This window comes from Tachypleus tridentatus, chromosome 1, assembly GCF_004210375.1.
Source record: "Tachypleus tridentatus isolate NWPU-2018 chromosome 1, ASM421037v1, whole genome shotgun sequence".
In the NCBI taxonomy this organism is placed as follows: Eukaryota; Metazoa; Arthropoda; class Merostomata; order Xiphosura; family Limulidae; genus Tachypleus; species Tachypleus tridentatus.
The window spans coordinates 34,427,831-34,453,118 of record NC_134825.1 but is presented as its reverse complement, the minus strand read 5'-3'; the positions used below and the strand labels follow the sequence as shown (position 1 = coordinate 34,453,118).

Genomic DNA, 25,288 nt, shown 5'->3' with positions numbered 1-25,288 from the left:
TCACTGAGAATAGTCAGTTTGTTAAACAGAATGGAACTATCTTTATACAATTTACAAAACACAATCGAAATGAAAGTGAATAATAGAGGGTGACGTTTCCAGAATAATTTGAGAAGAAAAAGAAAATATCCAGACTGAGAAATCCTAGCAGCATGTACACACTTGCACAATCTGTGTCATTATCAATATCTCGAATAAAAAATAAGGATTTACTTTCTTTGAATATTTGTACAAAGCTACATGAGGGTCATCTGTAGTGAATGGCTAGAGAGAACACAGTTGGTCATCACCACTCACCACCAACCCCTGGGTTACCCTGTTACGAACGAATAGGGAGATTGAACGTCACATTATGACTCCCTTGCGGTTGAAAGGTCGAGCATGTTTGATAGCAAGAGGATTTGAACCCATGACCCTCTAATTACAAGCCAAGTGCTCTGACCACCTGGCCATGCCAAACTCTAAAGAATAGTAGTTCTCAAACATTTCTGTTTGAGGATCTGAATTGTTTTCTTTTTATTTCGGAGGACAATATTAGGACCTATACATTATGCTGCCGTTTAGTTTTAGTTATGCAATCTTTCCTCAAACCACCTCAAGGCAGCTTCCGAACCATCAGTAATCCTCAGACCACAGATCAAGAATTACCGCCTTGAAGTAATGTGATAATAGTAAGGTTAGAAAGTGCAATCAATGACGTTTAATTGACTTAAGAGTAAAGAAATAGACAGGGTACAATGGAAAAAAGGTGAAAGTATCTTTATTTCAAAGCACAGAAATAATCAAAATAAATGTTTTTATGAAGGGCGGTGCCTTTACTGGAGTGGGTTGGATTTCTCAATTATAGACACTGAATATTTGCAGTTTGTTCACAAACCCGCGAATTGTTTGATTAGACATGTTATGTTAGGTTGAGTACTCGCTGAGTGTTTTAGTTTAATACACGGTTCAAAAGAGCAATAAAACAATGAGATTAAGTAAAAAAAGATATAGAATGTTACAAGCTGTAAAGGATAAACAAATGTAGTTTTGAGTTTTAGTCTGCAGTTATTCTAGAAAAAAAAGAATTTAGAGATATTTGGTATTTTTCCTGGTGGTTACAAGGTCGGTCAAATCTTAAAAGGAACATTTTATGAGAGAATCAAGTCACGAGAAAGGTAATCCCATACATCTCTCAGGATATGAAATTTTAAGTTGGAAAGCGATCACTTATAATGATTCAACGTAATATTTTATGTTAATGTCGATCAAAATCAAGTTTGTATGATTAAGAAAGTACGATAACGTAAGTTGGAATGGACAACGGTATTGTATCCATCACATTAAAGGGTTATTCAAAGCAAACCTCAACTAACCCTTCATTGAGTTACACCCAATAAATTATCACTTTCACAGTGTGGGGAAACAACATCAGAATTCCTCATGGTCAACTTTTTAACAATGCATGTAACCGATAAGTGTTTCTATAAGCTTGGGTGAGGTGGTATATGGTATAAATTAAAAGATATAACAGTGTTATAATGTAGTGCGATACTCATGGTATTTTCACATAGACTGCACCTTTATTTTCAGAATGATATCGGCTGTGGCAGTGCACATTTTAACTACAGGCAATGAATGATAATCTGTATAATATTTATACTTATATGTTTTTCCTCTTATTTAATCAATTACTTCACGTGTGTTGTTTATATCCACTTGCTTATGGATTTACTTAAGGTTTTTACCCGGGCCTCCTCGTTGAAACTGGCTATAACCATTTACTTTTCATTAACTAACGTTGAACATTATTGAATGTAATGCTGACAGTGAGTTAGTATGGATTTCCTTTTGCTATCAACTCGATGCTGTTTCTAGTTTGCATTTGTGGATCAGTCGTGTGATTTTTATTTTAGCTTTATCGTAGAGTCCGTAGAGTTTATACGTGGAGATATTTGAAGGGGATAATACAAAAATGCACAGTGAACAACCAACAACAACAGAGAGTTTTATTCTGAAAGACGTTTATCACTTTCCTTCATTTGTTTCTCTACTCAATAAGGCAAGAAACCGTCGCTAAGATATCAAACCAGAAAGTGACTAACCCACCAGATTGTTCATTTTTACGCTTCTTCTTTTAGTTGATATAACTATACAACTACTTCATAACTAACGTCAATTTAAACATAAATCCTCTTTATGTGTTTCTGAACAGTGCAAAATGTCGTTGCTTTGTCGTTATAACTGGTAACGGAAGGGGGGACATATTACTACTCTAAACGATGTTATCATTACCCCTTTATGTTAGTTTTACACAAATACTGTGTTTCTTAAACTATTTAAACAGATTAAATACAGGATGAAACAGACGTTACCAGCCAGTAATAAACAGATGAATATTAGATGACTGTAACATGTACGTACTCAGTGCTTTGTACACAATACAATCGATATCTTTAGGGAGACAACTCGAATATCATGCAGGAAATGAAAGAGTTATGAAAAAATCATTACACATAATATTAAGTTTTATTACACACATTTATGGAATACACTAACTTTCGGTCAGGATAAAAATATTTTATAACTGTAAAATTATGTAAGGATGGCAGCAGCAAAAGGAATGCAAGTAAGAATATAAGGGTAATACAGCTAAACATAACATCTCTACTTAACTTCTAATATTAAAGTTAAACGTTACGCTGTAAAATTCATACTTCACTTTAATATTACTGCAGTTGGAAATTATATATTCCTGACAATCGGTATGCAGTTTTTTTATCATAATATTATGGTCATGTCAAGGCAAGCATCAGTGTAGAATAACTAAGAGCCTTGGTTTAGTTTGTTTTGAACTTCGCGCAAAGCTACACAAGGGCTACCTGCGCTATCCTTTCCTAATTTAGCAGTGTAACACTAGAGGGAAGGCAGCTAGTCATCATCCCCCACCGCCAACTCTTGGGCTATTCTTTTACCAACGAATAGTAGAATTGAACGTAAAATTATAACGCCCACACGATTGAAAGGGCGAGCATGTTTTGTGCGACAGGGATTCGAACCTGAGGCCTCGGATTACGAGTCGAGTACTTTAACCATCTGGCCATGCCGGGCCGAGAGCAGTAGCTTTGCATGCAAGGAAAACAAAGTTGATTGAAAACGTGTTAAATGTATACCACTTTTTCAATTTTAAGAATAGCGCAAGCGTTAAATTTAATTGTCTTGAGAAGAGACAGTTAATCGCAGGTTTGTTTATGTAACTGTGTACGAATCGTACTTTGTGTTGTTCAATTGTCGTGAATTGGCAGTTGTTGTATTATTCTAACTTTTTCTCTTTGTTTGAATTGACTATTATTGAATCATGGTATCTCATAATGTATTGAAAGTTCTAGGCAACTGTCGAGCTATAAGTAAAGTTTGAAATGTAGTTTGATTTTAAGATATAGAAAGTTAGTTAGATCTAAAGTGTGTATCAGTGAGTTCAGGCATAAAAAGTGTGTAGTGGCAATTTTCAAAGTTACGTTATTACATATTTTATTATAATAACAGAGAAGAGAAGAAGTAAACTCTCTTGTCAAACTTGTATTTTAAAGTAACCGAATCAACCTGTATGGACTTTGACGTGGAATTAACTGTGTAAGGAACATTTATATACGTTTGATCTGTTTTAATATTTTTGTTTTAAAAAACATGGACTTTTTGCGTTTGTTTATTGTTGAAATTCATCGTCAACACGTCACAGACACCTAGTGAAAAAAAGTCTTATATGTACATACAAAGCCTGACAACAAAGTATTACAAACTCTCGCTATCGGGGTAGACCGAACTAACTGACTTCGTAGTCATTTTGTGCTCTCGCATTTTAAATTTTATTATTGAAGCCATGTACAGGTAATATTTGTATAGCTGTATTATCTCTGTATTTTTTGTTTTCGTTCTTTTTGACACTGACACTCCTGCATCCCTACCTTTATTACTCATATACTTATAAGGAGCATTTGATGTATTATATATTTGGGGTCATAAAGTTAGTAAGTGGGAAAAAGATGGGAGGTTCAACCTTGAGGAAAACTGATGTAAGAAACATACCTACGGGGCTTGAACAAAATATTTTATCAGGCCTTTTAAAAAATAAAAAATAAGGGACAAGTCTTAAAGCATATCTCCCAAATTCAGTAAGATATGAATAATTCTGCTATGACAAAATTCTTATTAAAATTTAATTTCATGTGTTTTTTTATACCCAATTGCTATCTTTGCTTATCCTTGTGTGGTATTTGACAACCAGAAATAAATATTAGTAAAAAGTATCTAGATTGGCACTTGTGGCAAGTTTAGTAATCAAATCTGACAAGCCAGTTTGTATATGTGCTTACATACTAAATATGTAATTTATTTTAAAGTGTTAAATTACAAAATGTTATTCATTATGTAAATGTAAACATTTCTATATATAATTAGTTCAAGCTGCAATAGGTTTTGAAGCTAGCAGGCTGTGTCTATTTGATCCATAAATAAGGCATACTCTATTACTTCTGCATTGTTACTTTCATTAAAAGTATTCGTTAGAATGTTTAATGTATGTAATTTTATTACTTTGGTTCCTATTTTTGTATTTTTATAATTATTAGTTAATATATATGTATTTACAACTATCTAAATCACTTGAGATGATCTAATCTTATGTTATTATTAGTATTACGGCCGAAAATATCTTCAGCGGTAATACATTCTAAACTCTAAAATAAGAATGTAAGACAAACATATTTAATAAACTACACTCATGAACAGTGTGATTTGTAGTTTTATTGTAAGCAAACAACTTGCTCTGTTCATAAGGTAATATTATTTTTAACAAACGTTAATTTCTACCCTAATCACAGGCAAGAGGATACATGAGCACAATCCTACTGTTTCGTATTGCTAAGTTTTAATTATTTTCCATATTTACTCACCATGCGACAGAACTTTCGTAACGTTTGCGCTTCATTGTTAGTATAAATGTATTAAATCGAATCATTTTAGTTCAATCAGCTAAACGAACGTAATCATGCTGAAACTTTTAATTATTGTTTTAGTTCAGTTTAAACGGTGTATAGTAATGGAAATTTCCACCGAGTAAAAACAGCCAAAATCCACACCACCACCACTCGCGTGATGTCACACAACCAGATCGGAGCGCCATTTTTCTCGGTATTAATTAATCTTATATGTTTTTTGTTGTGTTTTGGTTTGTTTTTTTTGTGACAAGGGAAAGAGGGTGTGGTAGTAGTTGTAGGTTATGGTAGTTGGTCCACATAGTTTTTTCACCAACCGAAGTATTCCGAAGCCTAAAAAGTTTGAGCATTGCTCTATGATATGTCATTTGTCGGTTGTACAAATTGTATGCTTAGGTTTAGGCTCGTGTTGTAGAATCATTCCATTGTTCATACATATTCTTCTAACAATATCGACCCTCATCAGCTGTTTTACCTGTTTTACTTTTTGATTCATGCTCACCTGTGGCGCAGTTTTCATCTGCGCACTTTTTTTTTATTTTACGCATTTAGCAGTTTAAGACTAGAGGGAAGGGAGCTAGTCATCACCACCTACCGTCAACTCTTAGGCTACTCTTTTACCAACGAAAAATGGGATTGGTCGTTAAATTATAACGCCCCCACGGCTGAAAGGGCGAGCACGTTTAGTATGACGAGGATTCTGGTCCGCGATCTTCAGATTACGAGTCAAGCGCCCTAACTACCTGACTATACCGGGCCTTGTACGTACTGTAATAGAATAAACTAAATGATCATACAGGATACAAGAAATGTTCATTCGACAAACTTCAATTAAATGCAATAAGCTACGTATTATCATTTATACCACCTGATGTACGAAAACTGAATACTTGTTTTGTTATAGACGTTAGTGTTTGTATGTTTTACATACATGCTCATGTTTTTAGTTACATGTAATTATGATTATGTTGCTTTGTTAAGTGTAGTTCACATATGAATACTTTACTGCTATGACTTTTTTCTTCTGTAATTCGATGTAAATACGACCCCTACAATTACAGGGAACCGAGAAAGGTGAGCCTAAACAAAGTCTCGACAGGCCTAGGGTTCAACATTGTTGGCGGGGAGAAAGATGAAGGTGTTTTTGTTTCATGCATCCTAACAGGTGGCGCTGCTGATCTTAGTGGGGAACTGAAGCAGGGTGACCAGATATTATCAGTAAGTGATCATAATGCAGGAGTAGATACTAATGTTTTTGCCTGACAAAAGTTGGATTTTTAAACGACATTTTCGAACAGTCACGTTACAGGTTTTTTTTTATTTCTCTCTCTGTGAGATGCATAAATCATCAAGAATATGTTATTCATTCGTAATTAGATCACGACATTCAGTTTGTGATAAATGTATATTCCAACCAATGAAGAACAAAGAAAAGTTGTAAAGGCCTCAAGAAATCTTATGAATTGCTTTTCTATTCCTGATAATTTGATAGTTTATTTTAGTTTCATAGAAGCATATCTGGCCCGGCATGGCCAGGTGGGTTAAGGCGTTCGACTCGTAATCTGAGGGTCGCGGGTTCGAATCCCTGTCGCACCAAACACGTGGGGGCGTTATAATGTACGGTCAAGCCCACTATTCGTTGGAAAAAGCGTAGCCCAAGAGTTGGCGGTGGGTGGTAATGACTAGCTGCCTTCCCTCTAGTCTTACACTGTTAAATTAGGGACGGCTAGCACAGATAGTCTTCGAGTAGCTTTGTGCGAAATTCAAAAACAAACAAACATATAAAAGTATATCTACCTTTGTATACATTGGATGACATTTTAATAGATTTGTATATGTCTTCATTATCAGAACCAAATACAAAGCACCGAGACAGCATATATAATTACTTTAGTAGAGGATGGGCAGATTTTTACCTCTTATTAACTTTTGCCATAAACCGTTGCATACGTCTCAAGGAATAGAATGCCACTTTTCTTTCAGGGCAACTCTAAATATAGTGATCCTTTGGAGTATATAATTTCTGATCTTCGGGTGGTGTTCCCAAAACCTTCTTTAGCATTTGTTTTGCATTAGAGCTTTGACTTTAACTGGACAAAGGTAAATCTTGGATGTAATTTACCTAAAATTCCTGTTGTGTCTTGCGTAAAATGATATGCCCTTACTTACACAATTCCATTAGTTTAGGCAGTACATCATTTGCACGATGTCATAGTACAAGACATATGTGGTTCTCTTAAATGCCATCCATGAACTCATATTACACTTCATAGTTAAAGCAGTCTTGTCGTATCTTAACCATTGTGCAGGATTCTGCAGTACCAAGACTCATCTATTTAAAGAACCAAATAATTAATTGGATTTAACTTTCGTATGATGACTAATCGTTGGCTATTAGCTCAATCTCGATGTCTCATCGTAATTAGAGATGATTCCCGCATTTACGGCTGTGATGAAATAGTTGACTTCTTTGCTGTAGTTCATGTGTAAAGTGTAGCAGCACTGAACTATCTGCTCAGAGTGAACGTATTAGCTTGCAGTGCTGAGCTGAAATTAAGATCCTGGATTATTTTTTTAATGACATATTTCAATTTTTATTTAAGCATGCTTTTAGAATTTAGTTTTTTAAAGTAGTGAAATAAGCCGTAGAAGAACACTTAGTAAGAAAAAAAACATGGGATGTTAATACGTCTGAAAAATGATAACTTCGAGGTTGAAATTATAAAACATGTTTCTTCTTATGGTATTACATCATGATTATATGAAACTAATACTATTCTCATCATGTTTTGTCTCTTTATCTTACAAGCCCCAGCTAGTACAGCGGTATGTCTCCGGATTTACAACGCTAAAATCAGGGATTCGATTACCCTTGGTGGGCTGAGCAGACAGCCCTATGTGGTTTTGCTATAAGAAAACACACACACATTTATCTTATTAACGACAGCACTTATCGTAACTTGTTTATGTAAAAGTTGTCTAAATCTTACTAACATAAAAATCGAATTGGAACAATCAGAACAGATTTTTTAGACATATTTTCTTGTCAAACCCTCGGTAATTTTGTCCACATCTTTTATTTTTTTGCTTTTAAAACAAAATAATCCTGAATATTTTAAGGTTCCTTGTGTTTTTTAAATAAAATTTTCAAATATTTCTAATATTACTAGCGATAACTGTATATCGGGAATTTTTGTCCATTTTATTTTTTTTACAAAAGAGATACAAATGCATTTTCTACGGATCTAATATACTATATTACTTAATAAGTGCTTCACGCGGGAAATGTTTTATCATAATGTGATGTTTTCTAGTTTTTAACTACTAAAAATGTTAAATAAATTATTAATAATAGACATCATCTGTATGTGCTCCACATGTATATTTTGTAACAAGTAATAGGTGTATCTATTTCACTTTTTCAGTTACGTTACTGAGCTTACATTTCTATTCAGAAGTAATTTATTAACATTAACAAAATATTATTCATATTAAGATACGAAGTATTTAGTAACGAACAGGCAATTTTTAGCCGAAAGTTCAGGGTAACAAACATAATAATGTTTGTTTGGAATTTCGCACAAAGCTACACAAGGACTATTTGCGCTAGCCGTCCCTAATTTAACAGTGTAAGACTAGAGAGAAGGCAAATAGTCATCACCACCCACCACCAACTCTTGGGCTACTCTTTCATCACCGAATAGCGAGATTGACCGTCACATTATAACGCCCCCAAGGCTGAAAGGGCAAGGATGTTTGGTGCAACGGGGAATTCATCCCGTGACCCTCAGATTACGAGTGGAACGCCTTTACCCACCTGACCATGCCGGGCCTAATAAATTATGAAAGAAAAAAATTAGTTTAATAGGTTTTTATCCCGACGCAGTTTTCCTGTATCAGCTACATAAAAGAAGCAAGCATATATGTCATAAACAATATTATCTGAAAAGATTAACCCTTTATCATGGTTCTTCAGGAAAGATAATCAAAAACATGCAGTGTGATCCACTTGTTTTACCAAGTTGACGGCACAATTTAGTTGAGATAATATTAAAGTGGCTGGATGAAAGTTATAACTTGAAGAACATGTTTAAACACGTCACGTTTAATTAATAATTAATGTTAATGTTACATCGGTAGTATTTCAGCGCATACTCTTAGGGTACACAAAATGACGAACATGAACGAACAGACGAATCGTATAAAATAAGAACGCAAACAATTCTTTAAACAAAGAGTCTCGTTTGGTGGAAACGTTTTTTGACATTGTTATGTCTGTCATACAGGTAAATGGGGTGGAGCTGAGGCACGCGACACACGAAGAAGCAGCGGCAAGGTTAAAGGGGTCAGAGCAATCTGTCAGCATGGTAGTGCAGTACAGACCAGAAGGTAAGTTGGTGAGTTACTACTTACGTGTTAAACCTCTGGCACTGGTTTAAACAGGATCTCAAAACGTTTCAATACGCATATTTTATGTATCGAGAATCCAATCAATAATCCTAATTTTAAAGTTTCCGCCGGATGCTAATTTTGGCCATTATATGTTGTTTTTTTTTTCTTTTACGATGTGCTGTTGAGTATCTCTTATAATTTTCTAGTGTCAATTCCTATAAATTCTATACCATTATTTAATACAGAAATATACATATAAAGATGATAAATGGAGAAAATATGTTGTTACCGTTTAAAATAGTTTATCGTATCAAATAAACTATATCCTTCTTTCTGGCTATTATTACGTCGGTTTGTCCACTTTGTTGGCGTATCTCAGTTCTAGTCATCAGAACAATAGAGTTGTGGAAAATTAATTACTATTTTGCGTTTATAACTTAAAAGGCTTCCTCGTATTAGAGTATTTATTTTATAGAAATGTCTTCAATATCAAGATATGGCTTCAATTTAGTTATGATTTAGGTTGAAGCATGGGCGAAAATATATATATATAAAGTAAGTTAATAACTTTGGCTTCACCTGTTTATTCTCTCTATACGCATGATAGTTTAATATGAAACCTCCAAAAGTTCTAATAGTGTTTATCTAATAAATTACGACAAGCAAATATCTGATAAATATCCTCAAATTCGTATCTTGTATCACTTATTATGAAACCCTTACCAGATGTTTCTATCAGCCTAGAAAATTAACTGAGCTGTGGAAAGTTTCCTGATTGAGGTTTGAATAAATTACAATAAGTTATTTTAAACTTGCCTTCACAAACTATAACAATAGTGAAATACTTTTGTACCGAGTAAGCACATTGTAATTCGATTATCTTAACTTTCACGTACATATTAATACGTGTTTGTTGTCTTGGCAACAACTATGGCAGGAAACTGTTTGTTTTATTTCTCGCTTGTATTATTCATATCGTTGTATAAGAAACCATCGTGTATAGAAGTGTACAAGTACGCTAACGGACATATTTGTTTATAAAATCAATATAATGGTGATTTATTGACAGATGTGGAATCACGGTAGCTATAATGTCTTTCAGTAATTGGCACTTTGTTGAAGTGTTGTCATTTTTTATTCTATTAAATACAATGTAGTTTACGTTACAATGATATTAAAACATATTTAACATAATAACGTTATTTCTGAACAAAATCATTAGTCGCTGGTAATTGTTTATGGCAGAGCATAGTCATGAAGAAGTTATCAACATATGTGGCAAACAAAGAAGTGGGAAGTGTTATTGTAACAACATTTATTTGCTTTTATGTTAAAGTGTTCAATCTTGTTTTATCTTTAGCTCAAAATAACTAGAAAAATGTTTATTTCAATGATTTAGGAAACAAACCTTAGTCACGTTTCAACGACATTTTAACTATATATATAAAGTAACATTCAAAATTTGTCTCTTTATTTATGTAGTAACGATATCTATTAATGTTTGCATTATATATTTTAATTTGGGAGTATTACTATTTATGATCCACGCGTTTAGAATATAGTTCTGTTTGTTGACTTACTAAACTTACAACTTCAGAATGCTTATGTGCAGAATTAGGACATCTTCAGAATATTTGTAAATATTTGTATTCGTCTAGTTTGAATAAAAAAAAGTATAAAATCGTTTATTGTTATTCACTCTATTGCCACTAAAAAGGAGACAAGACTGTAAGTAGTTTTTTTTTTCGAAATTGACCATGTTTAACTTGGATAATTATGAATTACTTTGTATCTTGTACAGCCCCCAGTGTGTCAGTGGTAAATCTGAAGGCTTATGATGTCAATAGCCAGATTTTAATATCCATGGTTGGCACAGCACAAATTTCCCATTGTGCAGCTTTGGACTTAACAATAAACAAATAAGTATCTTGATATTCTTGTATACTATTGTGATAAACAACTAATATATCAAAACATTTAACAGTAGCTTGATGATGCCACTATGTGACTTAATTTAAATGCGACAGAGTTAAACGGACCTTATATCAACTTATTCTTCGATAGTTGATCGGACTTAATCTGATAGTCATTATTACTCGTTTTTTGCTCGATATCGTCATTTCCGTTGTAACGAGTTGTTTGCGAAGGACAGCGAGTTAAATTTTAGGTCACACATCTTGATAAAAGTGTCACAGACTCTTGGGCCCCACATCATATTTAAACAATCAAACTGTAAATAAACACGTGGGTACATGGTCATGGAGCTTAGATATATTAGAAAATAGGACAGCATTAACGCGACCCCCCTCTTGCACCCATCACACACACACACATAATCACCGTTGATAAATATATACGCTGCTATGGACTTTGACAAGTATCTTGATGCCTTATCCTTTTGGATCATTAACCTCTTGACATCATGAAACTACAATATAGGAATTTCATCTCGCATAATTGTACATGCTCCTGATAATAGCCGTGGAGCTCACCTGTTCTTCACCATAAGTTAAAGTATCCTGCTAGGGTTGCCAAATTTTGGTCAGGAAATTAGCAACAGGGACTCTGAAAATAAGCTCAGTATTCCCCACGCTTTTATTTCTGGTCACTTGAACATTAAATGGCCTTAATTCAGTCAGTTGCTTGTATGTGTTTAGTTTTTCTTAACTGAATAAATAATATTTAATTTGCCTTGCGCTTTTCTGTTGTCATGTTTTTAGCTGTTATCATAATCGACCAGGACCAAACCCAATCTCAAAATATAATAAAAGACGACAAGCGACAAAAAAAAAAGTAACAAGAGACCGCGAAATAGGACAAGTTCAGTTCTGCGATTTTAAGAGGAGCAGGCAACCCTCGAAACTGTATCATATAACTACGGTTGTCATAAAGTCCAACAATAAGTTATCTTTACATTCTTTGAACCGATATTAGAAAGACTTCATCTCCACGTGGTCGATAACAAATAGGTCATTTCTCATCACAGTCTTTCACACATAGACCTTGTCCATTGTGACATTTAGCTTCTAGCTTTCGTGTGCATAGTACTGCTCGCACACCTTTCACAATTTTATCTTTATCTCATCGGTGCATCTGATAAACAGCGTGTGCACTCATGATGTGGTGTATTTCTTTACAGAGGCAAGATCTTAGTGAATTATTTTGTGTACAGGACATGTGCAACTTGTTGTTAGTAATTACTTTCTGGCTTGGGGTTATGTGGATGACCAGTGTGAGTCCATGAACTGTGGCAGTGCTAACGTTCGGTGGAATGCTGCTAATGTAGTTTTATACATTGACATGAGTGTGTTGATCTTCCCCATCCGATACTATTCAGTATATACAGTTGCTTATTGAGGTTGCACCTGTTTCCAGTTACGTTAGGTGAATATTCTTCCTTGAAAAAGCTTGTGAGATTTCCCGTATATTCTAACAATTCAGCTGTGTTAGTACCACATAGACGAATGATCGTTACTTCACCATGAGCAAGTAGGTGTTAAACGTGTCGACTGCAGCGTAGTGTCTGGTATCTGTGGCAGCATAACACTACATTAGCATTTGCCAATCATTCTTGTAGAATGCGATTAATCACTATAGCTCTATATAGTGCGGTAAATAATCTTTAGGTATGGTTATCGCGTAGGTAAGATAGTGTTTCGGTGTTGTCATATATCACAAGCTTGCTAGTTTAAACTTCATGAAAGTTGTTTTGGTCTTAATAACGGATTTTTCATTATTTATCATGCAGATTTCGAAAACAATATTATTTTTTCTATCATGTAAGGTACTTAGCTCAAATTATAATTTCGTTTACCACAATGAATATTGTTTTATTATTATATTTATTAACATAAATACAAACTAACTGAAGAAAAAGAAGGAAAACTGATGTCAAAGGAATACGCGTTCTCATTCTTTCTGGTGTTTTTTTTTTTTGAAATTTACGTATTTTAGTCTCAAAACTATCTGTTGTTGTCTTTATTTCATGTGTTGCGTCTAGAGCATTTAGTTTTAATGACTAGCAGTAATCAGCCATCATGATACCTTTCTTGATACCTCTCCTCCATATCCTTGATGTCTTAATGAAACCTTTTCATTTGTTCTTTGCTGACAGTACAAAGATTTTCAGAGAAATTAATGGATGTTTCAGTGTTGGAAATCAACTTTCAAGCTCGTATTACAACCTAACACTCTGAATTTATTGAACATGTCACTGACAATATTTTCGTAATTTGGATCCTTGTTTCCTAACAATTTCTCAATAATACCACAATTCACGCTTCTTATTCAACTTTCCTCTTAGTCCTTTCAAACTGTTCATTCAAAGTCATTTTTTTAAATCTGAGGCCCAACAAAAGTCCCTTCTTTAAGTTTCACTTTTGAAAGATCTGGGAATTGTCCACATAGACACTTAAAATAGTTGCCATCTTTGTCTAAAGATTTTACAAACTACTTCCTTAAGCCCAATTTTATGTGAAGTGGAGGCTATAGGACTTACTTTTGTGTTAACCAAACATTCACGTTCAACGTTTATCGATCGTGGTATAACTGGTTTGTTGACCAAATAACATGTTAAGAACTTTAAAGTCTCCACAAAATAGCCAACCATGTTCTTTGTACTATCGTACGTTTTCTCTAAGTGAACTGAATGGTTAATAAAAAAGATGCATATATGTTACCTTTGGGAATGAGAACACATTTTAGACTCTTTTGAAGGAATCAATAAATAATCGCCACTCACTTGATTCATAAAGTGCAGCTCCTAACATTGGTATTAATTCAGTGGAGTAGATTCAGGCACATGAGGCCCATGAGGAAAGGTCTTATAGTAGTTTAAAGATTCGCAATATTTTTTTTTTATTTCGAGTATTGTTGTCTTGCGCGTTACAAACACAGAAATAAAAGTAGTTCCCGTCGTGTCTAGGTTCACCTGAGTTCATTGGGATTCAAAAGGGAAAAAATCTTCTCACCTTTAGCCTATTGTCTTAACTCATCGACACAAACAGCTTAAAATGTGTGCAAAGCTCAAGATTTGTCTTGGTTCTGAAGTTTTAATACAAAATACCCTTTTGGATGAATCCTGTAATGTTTTTGTCTTTGTTTCTTTACAACAAATTTAACACAAATATAACAAGATATGTTGGGATCATTTAAACAACCTCTTGTTGCCATATCGACCAGTAAATAACATTTGAAAGAAAAAAAAAATGTCAAAGTGCACACACACACAAATATAAATTACATGCAATACGATCTGTTAACCGTTTATATACAAGCGATTCGTCTCTCACGGGTTCTAGAAAAATGGACAAGACTTCTACGTCGCAATTGGTCTAGAGAAATCTATAACTAGTAGCTGTGAATATTTTAAGCATAAATAAATGTGACCCCATTCCAATGAAGATGATTCACTTATGTAAAAGTACATATGACGTTTTATGAAAAACCTGTACGTGATGGAGAAATATTGATATCATTTTGGGATTCAGCGTATAGGAATTATTGTAAAACATATACAAACTTTCAAGACATTTAAACCAATGAAGGCCTTGTATTTAGAACGACCGCACTTTGAAGGAAATACATCTAATTTATCAGGGATATTGGAGTGTATGAAGTTGTAAAAAGTACACACTTCCTTGTTGTTGTTTTATTTCTACATGCATGGAAGATCACAGAAGTACTGGAGATAATTTAAAAGCTACCATAGGTATAATGATGGAAACAACAAGTTTCACTTGCCAGTGGAAACCTTACCCTTCCTCGTTTTCGTTAAGCATGAAGAGGAATAATTTTCTACTATAATCCAAATGCCATATCAAGCATGCTAATCAGTGACACCTATCTAAAATACATCATAAACACACATTTAAATGTTCCTAGTGGTTCCTTTTTGTAATCGCTGTAATTTACAATCTAGATTTTCAACGTATTTTTAATGACATGTTGTTTACGCCCTGATATCAAAACGTTGCACTGAAGAAAGTTTCAGAAATGCTTGAAAAATACAATTGATCATCATTCTCACACATGCAACCTCACTTTTAAAAAAAAAGACACTTGTTTGTTGGAACTTAAACACGCAGTTGCACAGTGGGCTATCTTTGCTCTGCCCACCACGAGTATGGAAACCCTGTTTCTAGCATTGTAAGACCACTTATTTGTTTGTTTTGAATTTCGTGCATAGCTACACGAGGGCTATCTGTGCTAGCCGTCCCTACTTTAGCAGTGTAAGACTAGAAGGAAGGCAACTAGTCATCACCACAAACCGCCAATTCTTGAGCTACTCTTTTGCCAAGTAATAGTGGGATTAATCGTCACATTATAACGCCCCCAAGGCTGAAAAGGCGAGCATGTTTGGTGTGACGGGGATTCGTTCCCGCGACCATTCAAATTACGAGTTAGGCGACCTAACCACTTGCTCATGCTTGGTCTTATAAGTCAGTAGAAATAGCTATGTGCCACTAGAGGGCAAATCAGGTGTTATCACAATGACATTTAACTACAAAGTCTAAATCTCATTTGCATGATAATGCTAAAAAAAAATTGAAAAAATAATGTTTACCCAAAATCTGTTATGAAATGATTTTAATTATTTACATCTTATACGTGAAAAGTGCCAGTTTTGTCAAAACGACAAACTTTTCTTTAAGCATTTTATTCAATTGTTTATTGTAATTTTACAACTTGTTTTTTAATTAATATTCACACTTCTTCAAACAGTGCAACGGGCTTATGTTTTGGAACAATAAAAACTGAGCCCTCACTTTATGCGAAACATCAATATTGTACATCTGTGACGATTAAGGTTTGCGACCTCCACAAAAAATGGAATTTATAGACTTCAGAGGGAGTAATTCCTAAAATATCCATGGCCAATCACGGTCATCTAACACATGGCAGCATGAAAATCATAAGCTCACCTCTCCCCCCCTGCCAGACGTATAGCTCTGGTGCGTGTCTCTAGTTTTACTTAGATATTACGTTTGAGAATGCATTGACATAGAAAATACAAAAGCTAATTTTATGCCCACTGAACTACTGTTTTATTGTGTATTAATAATTTTGTTGTTGTTTTTTCCTGTTTCACTTGAACAGGTTTAAGTTTACCTATTAAAATTCAACATACACTGTAAGTTATTTTTACTTTCGTGAAACATGTGCATGAAGGGTTTCAGTGCATTTATAAGCAGTTTCTCTCTCTTATGAGCAGGATAACTGAAACTACACGACGGCTGACTAATATTTTAGATACATTCCCACAGGTTTGCTTAACGTCCCCGACCCAGTTTTGGCCCTTTTATATCTTAAGCTGAATGGTCCTGAGAAATAACTTAATCTTTTTTGTAGTTTTATAAAAAAACATTTAATAAATGCAAAATAAATATTTTTGTTAACGTAATTTTGACGTTTTATATGTTTTACAATCATCATCCGACTTTCTGGATTCGGGCAATTTAGTTACAAGTGATTTTTTTTTTCAATTTTTATCAAATTTTAGCAACTTGTACGTAACTATAGTAAAACGTTTTAGAATCCTTTACCACAGTTGTTTCAAATATTTCATTGTTATTTTGTATAAACCATAATTGGGATTCACCTTAAAAAAAAGAGAGAAAGAAATTGGCATTATGAACGAATACTGAATTAAATAAATGCCTTGTTTTTGATAGCGTTGCTAGAACGTTTAAAGCTATTGTTGTTTTGAATTAAGCACACAGCTACGTAATGTGCTTTGCCCACCACGGGTTTTGAAACCCGGATTTTAATTTGTAAGTCCGCATACTAATTATTTAAAAGTAAATTCACCAATGCGTTAAAGAGAAAATAAATTAAATATTTAATACAGATTACGTTCCAGATATGCTTGGATGTTCAATGATAAACTAGAAAAAAATTAATAAATATCTGTGTTATGTGTTCGGGAAGATATAAGTTAACACGTTGGACTGTGTACAGAGATCTCATGCTTCGCATTTCGTTACAGGAAAGAAAAACAACAAAAAACAGTTTCGATTCGCACTTCAAACTCATGAGAATGTTATAAGAGTGAGAGTCGAATCCTACTATTCGATTAGATTAGGCCTCAAATTACCAGTGAATGACACAAGCTACCTTCTTTCTAGTTTATCATTTCTGAATTTGGGAGGACTAGTGCAGGTGGTCCTCGGGTAACTTTGCGTAAAAGAAAACATAAACATCACGTTACGTGTTCTATCGTTGGGCGAGTATTTTCGGATTATCTGATAAAGATAATATCAGCTGTACTTCACATAACGATAACGAATTAATTTATTTTTCAACAACGTTTGCCGCATGCTATTATCACTTTGATGCAAATTGTGAGCCTAAGGTTAAAAACACTTTTCAACATAAATTATGAAACAACTGTAGGCTAAATACACTTAAATACATTTAACAGAATTGTACCTGATTTATTACAAATCTAAGCGTGTTTTCTTATAGCAAAGCCACATCGGGCTATCTGATTAGTCCACCGAGTGAAATCGAACCGCTAATTTTAGCGTTGTAAATCCGTAGACTTACCGCTGTACCAGTGGGGAAGTACAAATCCCTCTTACTGATTAAAACTGCACTCAGGCAAATACTATTCAATCTTTGACACACTGAGTTGAATCTTCAATCACTGCTCAAAATCTTTTCAATAGACCCCAGTGAGTTAGCAGTAAGTCTACGGACTGAAAATACAAAAATCTGGGGTTCGATTCTTCCAATAGATAGATTAAAAATAGTGCACTGTATAGTTTTGAACTAAAAAAACATCATCAACAAATTTTTAATAAATAATAGAAATATGCTGTTTGTGTAAGATTCACTCTTGTTGAACGACTAATTATGATAAATCATGATTATTAAGTGAGAGTCTTGTTGGAATATATTTTTCCTATCCACTAGACTAACAAATTATTGGAAAGGTTAAGCAAGTAGCGTAATAATATAAACTCTTAAAATGATTCTGGAACTGTTGAATTTGGTACGATAATCATTCTAGAATTTCCAACTCAAATCTACACAAAAAAATTCACATCATAATAATAATCATATTCAAAATAATAATAAATGATGATCATAACATTAGTAACTATTATACCAATAATAATAAATTATGACGTGGTTCTTTCTTTGAGGGTTATTTTATAGTATGTGATGGAAACACAATCCAACGTTCGGTCCACTTAAACGAAAACAATTTGTTTCTCTGAGCACTATTGTAATTTGTAAACATAGATTTTCAACTATTTTAACTGTACTATAAAATTCAAAACTCAAGTTGCTTATGCAAAGCAGAGTGATAGCTAACAAAGAAAATGGCTCTTGAAACATTTCACTTTCCACCCAATTTAAATTTAACACTTCATGAAAATGTCCTTATATAATTTAGGCTCTAATATGCTTGATCTTCAAGTCATATCTTTAGAACACGACTTTACTTCACATACTTAAGAGTTTTCTAGAAGTTCTAGACCGACGTCTCATCATAAGTTACATACAGGTCGTTCTAGAAAAAAATTTACAACAACAAAAACCATATAGCTTACAACACTGCTTCACCTTGGATTATGAAGCCTCTTTAACAGTCACAATACAAAACAATAAAGTAAAACATTGTTCGTTCACCAACTACTTTTGGTGGTTTTATCTTCTGAGGACCATGATATATATATCTTGTCATTTTTTAAAAATGATTATGGAATTCCCAACTGAAATCTATACTCAAAATACACCCCATAACAATAATATTATTAATAATGATAAGAATTAATATTAACAGCAATAATAATTACCATCACATTTTCATCATTTAATATTATCGTTCTTATGATTATTATTATCACTGTTCCTACTGGCATTTGAGTTTTTAATTGTTTAATTTTGGCATTATTGCCCTTTTTTATCTCATTGATGTCATTTTGAAATAATTTTCTTCTTTCTTTCCTTATAAGTCTTTAGTACGTCATAATATCAAATTGTACTTCTTTACCACTGTGTTGTTGTATTTGTATCCATTTTTCATGGATTCTTCTATCTTGTTGTCATAATCATTTTGTTTATTACGTGCAGTTTTTTTTCGTTTCAGTATGTAGCTTCATTGTGATCTTTTATCAGACTTATTTTCGTTCGTAGTTTTTCTGTGAAGATTGTGTCTCGTTCATTCTTGTAATTTCTCCTTTATTGTTATTTCTTTAAGGTTTTGTGTCTCACTCATCCAATTTTCTGCATTTCTTGTTGACGTTACTGTTACGTTCTGTCTCATTTTACTTGATATTTATTGAATGTTCTATATCGTTTTTCATTTTCTTCTTTACACAGTTTTGTTATTTTTGATATGATTCTTAATCACACCTCGAGCCCGTGTGGTCATCATGTGTTTAGGCCTGTAATTTATTTTTAACAACATAATCTTACTCCTTACAATAGTACTGTAACAGTTTCATGTTTTACTACTTTAACTCGCACATTTAACGTGAACAACGCTCACTGCTAAATTTAACGAAATAGCTCCTGAGTAGCTTTGCATGAAATGCAACAAACAAACAAGCAAACAAAATTTCTTGTTAATTTCGCATCTTTATTCTTTCTCCTTAGAAAATGAACTTGTTATTCACAATACAGGACTAATTAACTGAGTAACTGGCTAACAGTAACTTATAAATCCAACAATACAATCTAGTTAATAAAATCTAGTTTAATTTGTTTTTTTATATATTACTCAAACTGTTTCTTAAACATTGAAAGTTGTAGTCATATGACAGCAACATTCATAACGTTATGCTAAATTTCCTTCGGACTAAACAACAACCCTTCATATTAAACACATACATACACTACAGCAACAGAAAGATTACGTAGTTAGAATGCATTAGACCTACATTTTGTCTTGTATTCTTATATAGTTATCTGTAATAAGCATGATGATATTTGTATTAAAACATTTTGGCAATAAAATTAAAAGAAAATGACCAGATGATAATAATAATTGTTTCGATACAGTCAGCAATAAAGTGAAACAAGCACTATAACTAAGAAGAGTGAATTGCTATTAGTAGCAAGTCATTGACCTAAATCATTGAAATTCGGGCCTTGGGTACATCACCCATTCTGTTAAATTACCTACGCTCAGAATATATCTCTATGGCTGTAATGCGCATAGATACGATATAATAACAATTAAATATACTGTGTTCTAAAATAATAACCTTTAATCTTGTCTTCATTCTCGGTATGTTGTCCAGATGGATAAATTGGTTTATTTTTGTTTTGTTAGATAGCGACTAGGAATTGACGCTTACTTCCTCTTAAAAATAAATGAATATAACTAGTAGAGTACTGTCTATATAAATCTTTGTTTTATAACTGGTGCAGTAGTTTTTATAGAATTGTTTGTTTCATGATCTGAGTAACTGTCGCATTTTTTCCAGTCAGAGACAGGCTTAGCATCACAATAGAGACTATATTACAGTTCGTTTTAATAATTAACAATATAAAAACGTTGTATCCCACGGCATGATACGTTTTTTTTTAATAATTATGACTAGAGAGAGATCTGTGATTGTTATAGGCTATATTTGTGTTAAATTTTAACATGGATGTTTTATATTATTTATTAGAAAAAGTTTTGGCCTAACACATTGATGATATCTAACGCGAAGATATTCACCAAGTGTTTGGATTTGAGATGACGTGCACGTGACGTCTCATATTTTCTGGAAATCTGGGGAGAGATAAATATTGCGTAAATACACCAAAGAGTTGTTTTCACGAGTTTTTCATACATTGAACTAGTTAGTCACTTGATAAGTTACTAAATCAGTTATTTGGTTAGTTAGTAAGTCTTATTCTTTGTCAATCGAAATCAAAGTTAGCGAGTGCATAAATCAGCAACTATTGAGTTTATTCCATAGATACCAGAAAACAAAAAATCAATTAAGTAACTGTTAAGTTCTATTTGTGAGTGACGCTTATCAATAAACATAACCTATTAAACTTTTCTGATGAAATAAATAATTAGTTACATATAAATGGACTGGACTTTGCATTATTTTTAATGAATAATAAAAATCACTAAGCGATAAAAGCTGTTAGAATACTAATAGTGGTAATTATTTCACATTGTCGTCCGTTTAAAAGGACCAGTCTTAATAACATTAACTACTCTTTCAGCTGAGAGTTATAAGAGCTATCAGTCATTGGTAGTTGTGTTATGAAACAAGTGTAAAGTGATTTAAAGTTTAGAAGCAGAAAAAAAAGAAGAAATATGATATCTTAGCCAAACTTGCCAAAAATGTGAAAAAGCTTGCTGAACTGCCATATCTATCTGCTCCACATAAAATGATGGATTCAATGACACATGGTCAATTCTTGGTGAATGAGGATATATGTATTAAACAAAAAGAAAGTAGATGTACATCTTTAAAACAAATATTCCATATTGCGATTGAAGGTAAATATTATAAAGTCTCAGGTAAACAAATAAGGTAGCAACAACATTACGGAATCATAAGATTAAGGAGTGTAGAACATTAGCTCTCTCTCTTTGGTATAAGACTAGAATAACTGAAAGAATTAATAAGGAAACTAGTCACACTTGATTAAAAATGTATCCCACGAGACAATATGTGTTTCAACTGCAATTTGAAAGATATGTTGGTAAGGAATTCAAAGAAAAGGCTTTATGCAATAGAAACTCTCCCAAAGGATGTCAGAGAAATTGAACCCTTATAAATGTAAAACACAAGGCAGTTACAACAAAAACTGTGAGGAATAAATAGATAATAATAAGTCAAGGAGATAATACCCGCCCAACGGATTAGTCTCAGAACTTGATCAAAGGAACAAGAAAAACTTAACCAGTTCACGCAAGGTAGGAATTAGTTGGACTTAAGAGGCAAAGATCAGCTGTAATACAGCTACAGTGAGATAAGACGTTCATTATTTTAAATAAACCATCTCATAAGTTAATGGATTAACTGATAGAAAGCCTTGGAACATGTTGGTTGATACCATTTCTATAGCTATAATTGTTCAACTGGTTTGGTAATAAGTAATGAAAAAGAAGATTAATTGACACAAACAGAAAGCTAAATCAATGTCCAGCAAAATGAAAGTTGGAAGTCACTTATGATGTGTGATTAATTGACAATGAAAGGAGTGCATATTGAAAACGGATATTCTGTGGAAACATGGATATGAGGTTAGTCCTGTGTCAAACATTTTCATATTATTTTAATAGGCAATATCCGTGTCCTATGTGGTAATTACATCATAAAATGTGAACTTCTAGTGACGACAAAAAGTGGTCATTGTTCTATCAATATTTATTAGGCATAAAATTACATCAAGTGACTGGAGTGTTGTAGAAACAAACATTCTAGTGTTACTTGACGAATTATTGGTATGTTTGTTTAAAGTTAAGAAGAAAGCTATACAACGGGCTATCTGTGATCTGCCCATCATGGGTATCGAAACCCAATTTATAGCACTGTAAGTCTGCAGACATTATTGGTTGGAAGATCTGAAGAAAACAGGTGTTACCATTCGGTCCATAAACACAACAAACCATAGAACGGGAGTCACTTTTCAATGGAATATTGAAGAAACAGGTGAAACTGTACTTAGTTTCACATCACTTGCATACCTTATTTTAGTTCATGAAGAACACAACAGTTTATCTCCAAGTTAATTTGTCTACAAGAAATAAAATACATACCCACTACCCAATTAAGCAAAAGTATAAATTACGTATAAACCTTCGTACTTGTAGAATGAAATATACACTGAAAAAACAATTATACTGGTAGGCTTTTGCATATGGTGATCTAACAAAAGTCAGTCCAATTCTAGCTCCCCAATAACACAGTGGTATTTCTGCAGTCTGATACCATTAGAAACCGGGTTTCGATACCTGCGATGGACAGAGCACAGTTAGCCCTTTGTGTAGATTTGCGCTTAATACAAAACAGCAACAGCGTAATTCTAGCAACTACACTCTATTCAGAAATATACGTAGAAAAGTATATTGGTTGGCCCGAAAGTAAAAAATGAAATATTCATTTTGTTATAAAAGTGACAAACGAATCACCATTGCAGCACACCCCGTCACATCAAACATGTTCGCCCTTTCAGCCGTGGGGGCGTTGTAATGTGACGCTCAATCTCACTATTCGTTGGTAAAAGAGTAGCCCAAGAGTTGGCGGTGGGAGGAGATGACTAGCTGCCTTCCCTCTGTCTTACATTGCTAAATTAGGGAGGGCTAGCGCAGATAGCCCTCGTGTAGTTTAGCGCGAAATTTAAAACAAGCCAAACCACTTTAGTTCACGTTTCAATAAAACTCCACCGCAGCGGCTATTTTGATGTCAATGCTATTAATGAAAAAATAAGATTGATACAGTTTAGAATAGTGCTTAGAAATTGTTTAAATAAATAAAATCTCGAATAAATTAAATATATAAAGTTGTACACCTAATTTTTGTTTGTCGATACTGTTTTGCATTTTGTTTTAGCACGAGATTCATTTACGTTAAAATTGAGTTTAAGAGGTGTAAACGTCAGAATCAGCTGCTGCTGACCAATATATATTTTTCTTCTTTTTAGTTCCAGTGTTGTTGTTTTTTTTGGAAAATAAAATTTCTTAACTGAAGCCTAATTAACAAGAACAATCTATTGTGACCGGCTTGGCCAGGTAATTAGGGCGTGCGACTCGCAGTCTGAGTGTTGTGAGTCCGAATTCCCGTCATATCAAACATGCTTACCCTTTCAACCGTGGGGACGTAATAATGTGTCGATCAATTTCACTATTAGTTGGTAAAGAGTAGCCCAAGAGTAGGCGATAGGTGGTGATGCCTTCTCTCTATATATATATCTGCAGGTGTTTAGGTTTAAAATTAATGTTTCCTAAGAAACATTAATCCCCTGGGGTGCTCGAAGACTAACAGTCCTCCTTCAACCCCGCAGCTGGTAGTAGTTTGAAAAATAATAACGTTATTGGATCGACCTGTTATACCGATTAATGGATTGATTAATTCATGTAAATGCTTGTCTGGTAAGTTCTGGCAGGGTGGCTAGATGGGACCGAAGGCTACAATTGGACCTGAAACGAGAAGCAAAAAAAAAAACACCAAGATATGTTAGAGAAAAACAAGCAAACAAACAAACAAGAGTTATGTTGTGTTAGACTGACTAAGAATGAAGTTATATGGGGATAAGTAAACAGGATTTGGGAGTAGCTGCCCCATGTTACCATGGCTCCATATTCTATAAGAGGTCTAATGAATGTTTTGTAAATATGTAAAATAGTTTGAGACCTGCAACAGTGGGTGTAGTGACTAATTTTGCAGATATATGATATTATGGTTAGCACTTTCTTTCTAATATTTTTGAAATGGGAGTTCCAAGTAAGTCGTGTGTTGATTGTAATACCAAGGAATTTAGCGGTGTTAGAGAAAGAGGTAGGGGTATTATAAAGATACAGTTTTGCAAGCTTTACACGTTTTAATCTTTTGTTAAGTCGACGGTGGAGGATTATAGCCTGGGTTTTAGAGGGATTGAGTGTGACTTTCCATTTATTGCACCAGTGGGTAATTTTGTCTAATGCTTTTTTGAAGGTGATGCCTTCACTCTAGCCTTACACTGTTAAATGTAGCGCAGACAGCCCGCGTGTAGTTTTGTACGAAATTAAGTAACAATCAAACAATTTATCATAGGTGTCATACCAAAACTAAGTTAGCAAAGAGCTGTCATTATACGATTTGGGGAATATTTACAAATAAATAAAACTGCTTATCGTCTAACTACGAGGACTGTATCGTTAATGGTACAACTCCAAACAAATAAGACTGAACGACGGGCAAATAATAATAAAAAAGAAGTAACTTTTAGTGATGTCCGACAGATATCAGTAACAC

General features: G+C 33.7%; 1 protein-coding gene across 4 annotated transcripts in view; it reads left to right on the top strand.

Annotated features, from left to right (window-relative positions):
• Positions 1-25,288, top strand: part of LOC143245847 (disks large homolog 1-like) — a 119,624-nt gene that overhangs the window by 35,874 nt on the left and 58,462 nt on the right. For all 4 annotated transcript variants that reach the window (XR_013025700.1, XM_076492119.1, XM_076492113.1 and 1 more), the window contains 2 exons: positions 6,035-6,191; positions 9,260-9,362. Coding sequence is in view for 3 of the 4 variants with exons in the window: in XM_076492119.1 (XP_076348234.1) it covers positions 6,035-6,191; positions 9,260-9,362 (260 nt within the window). In the remaining variant the exon portion in view is untranslated. The remainder of the gene's footprint in view (positions 1-6,034; positions 6,192-9,259; positions 9,363-25,288) is intronic.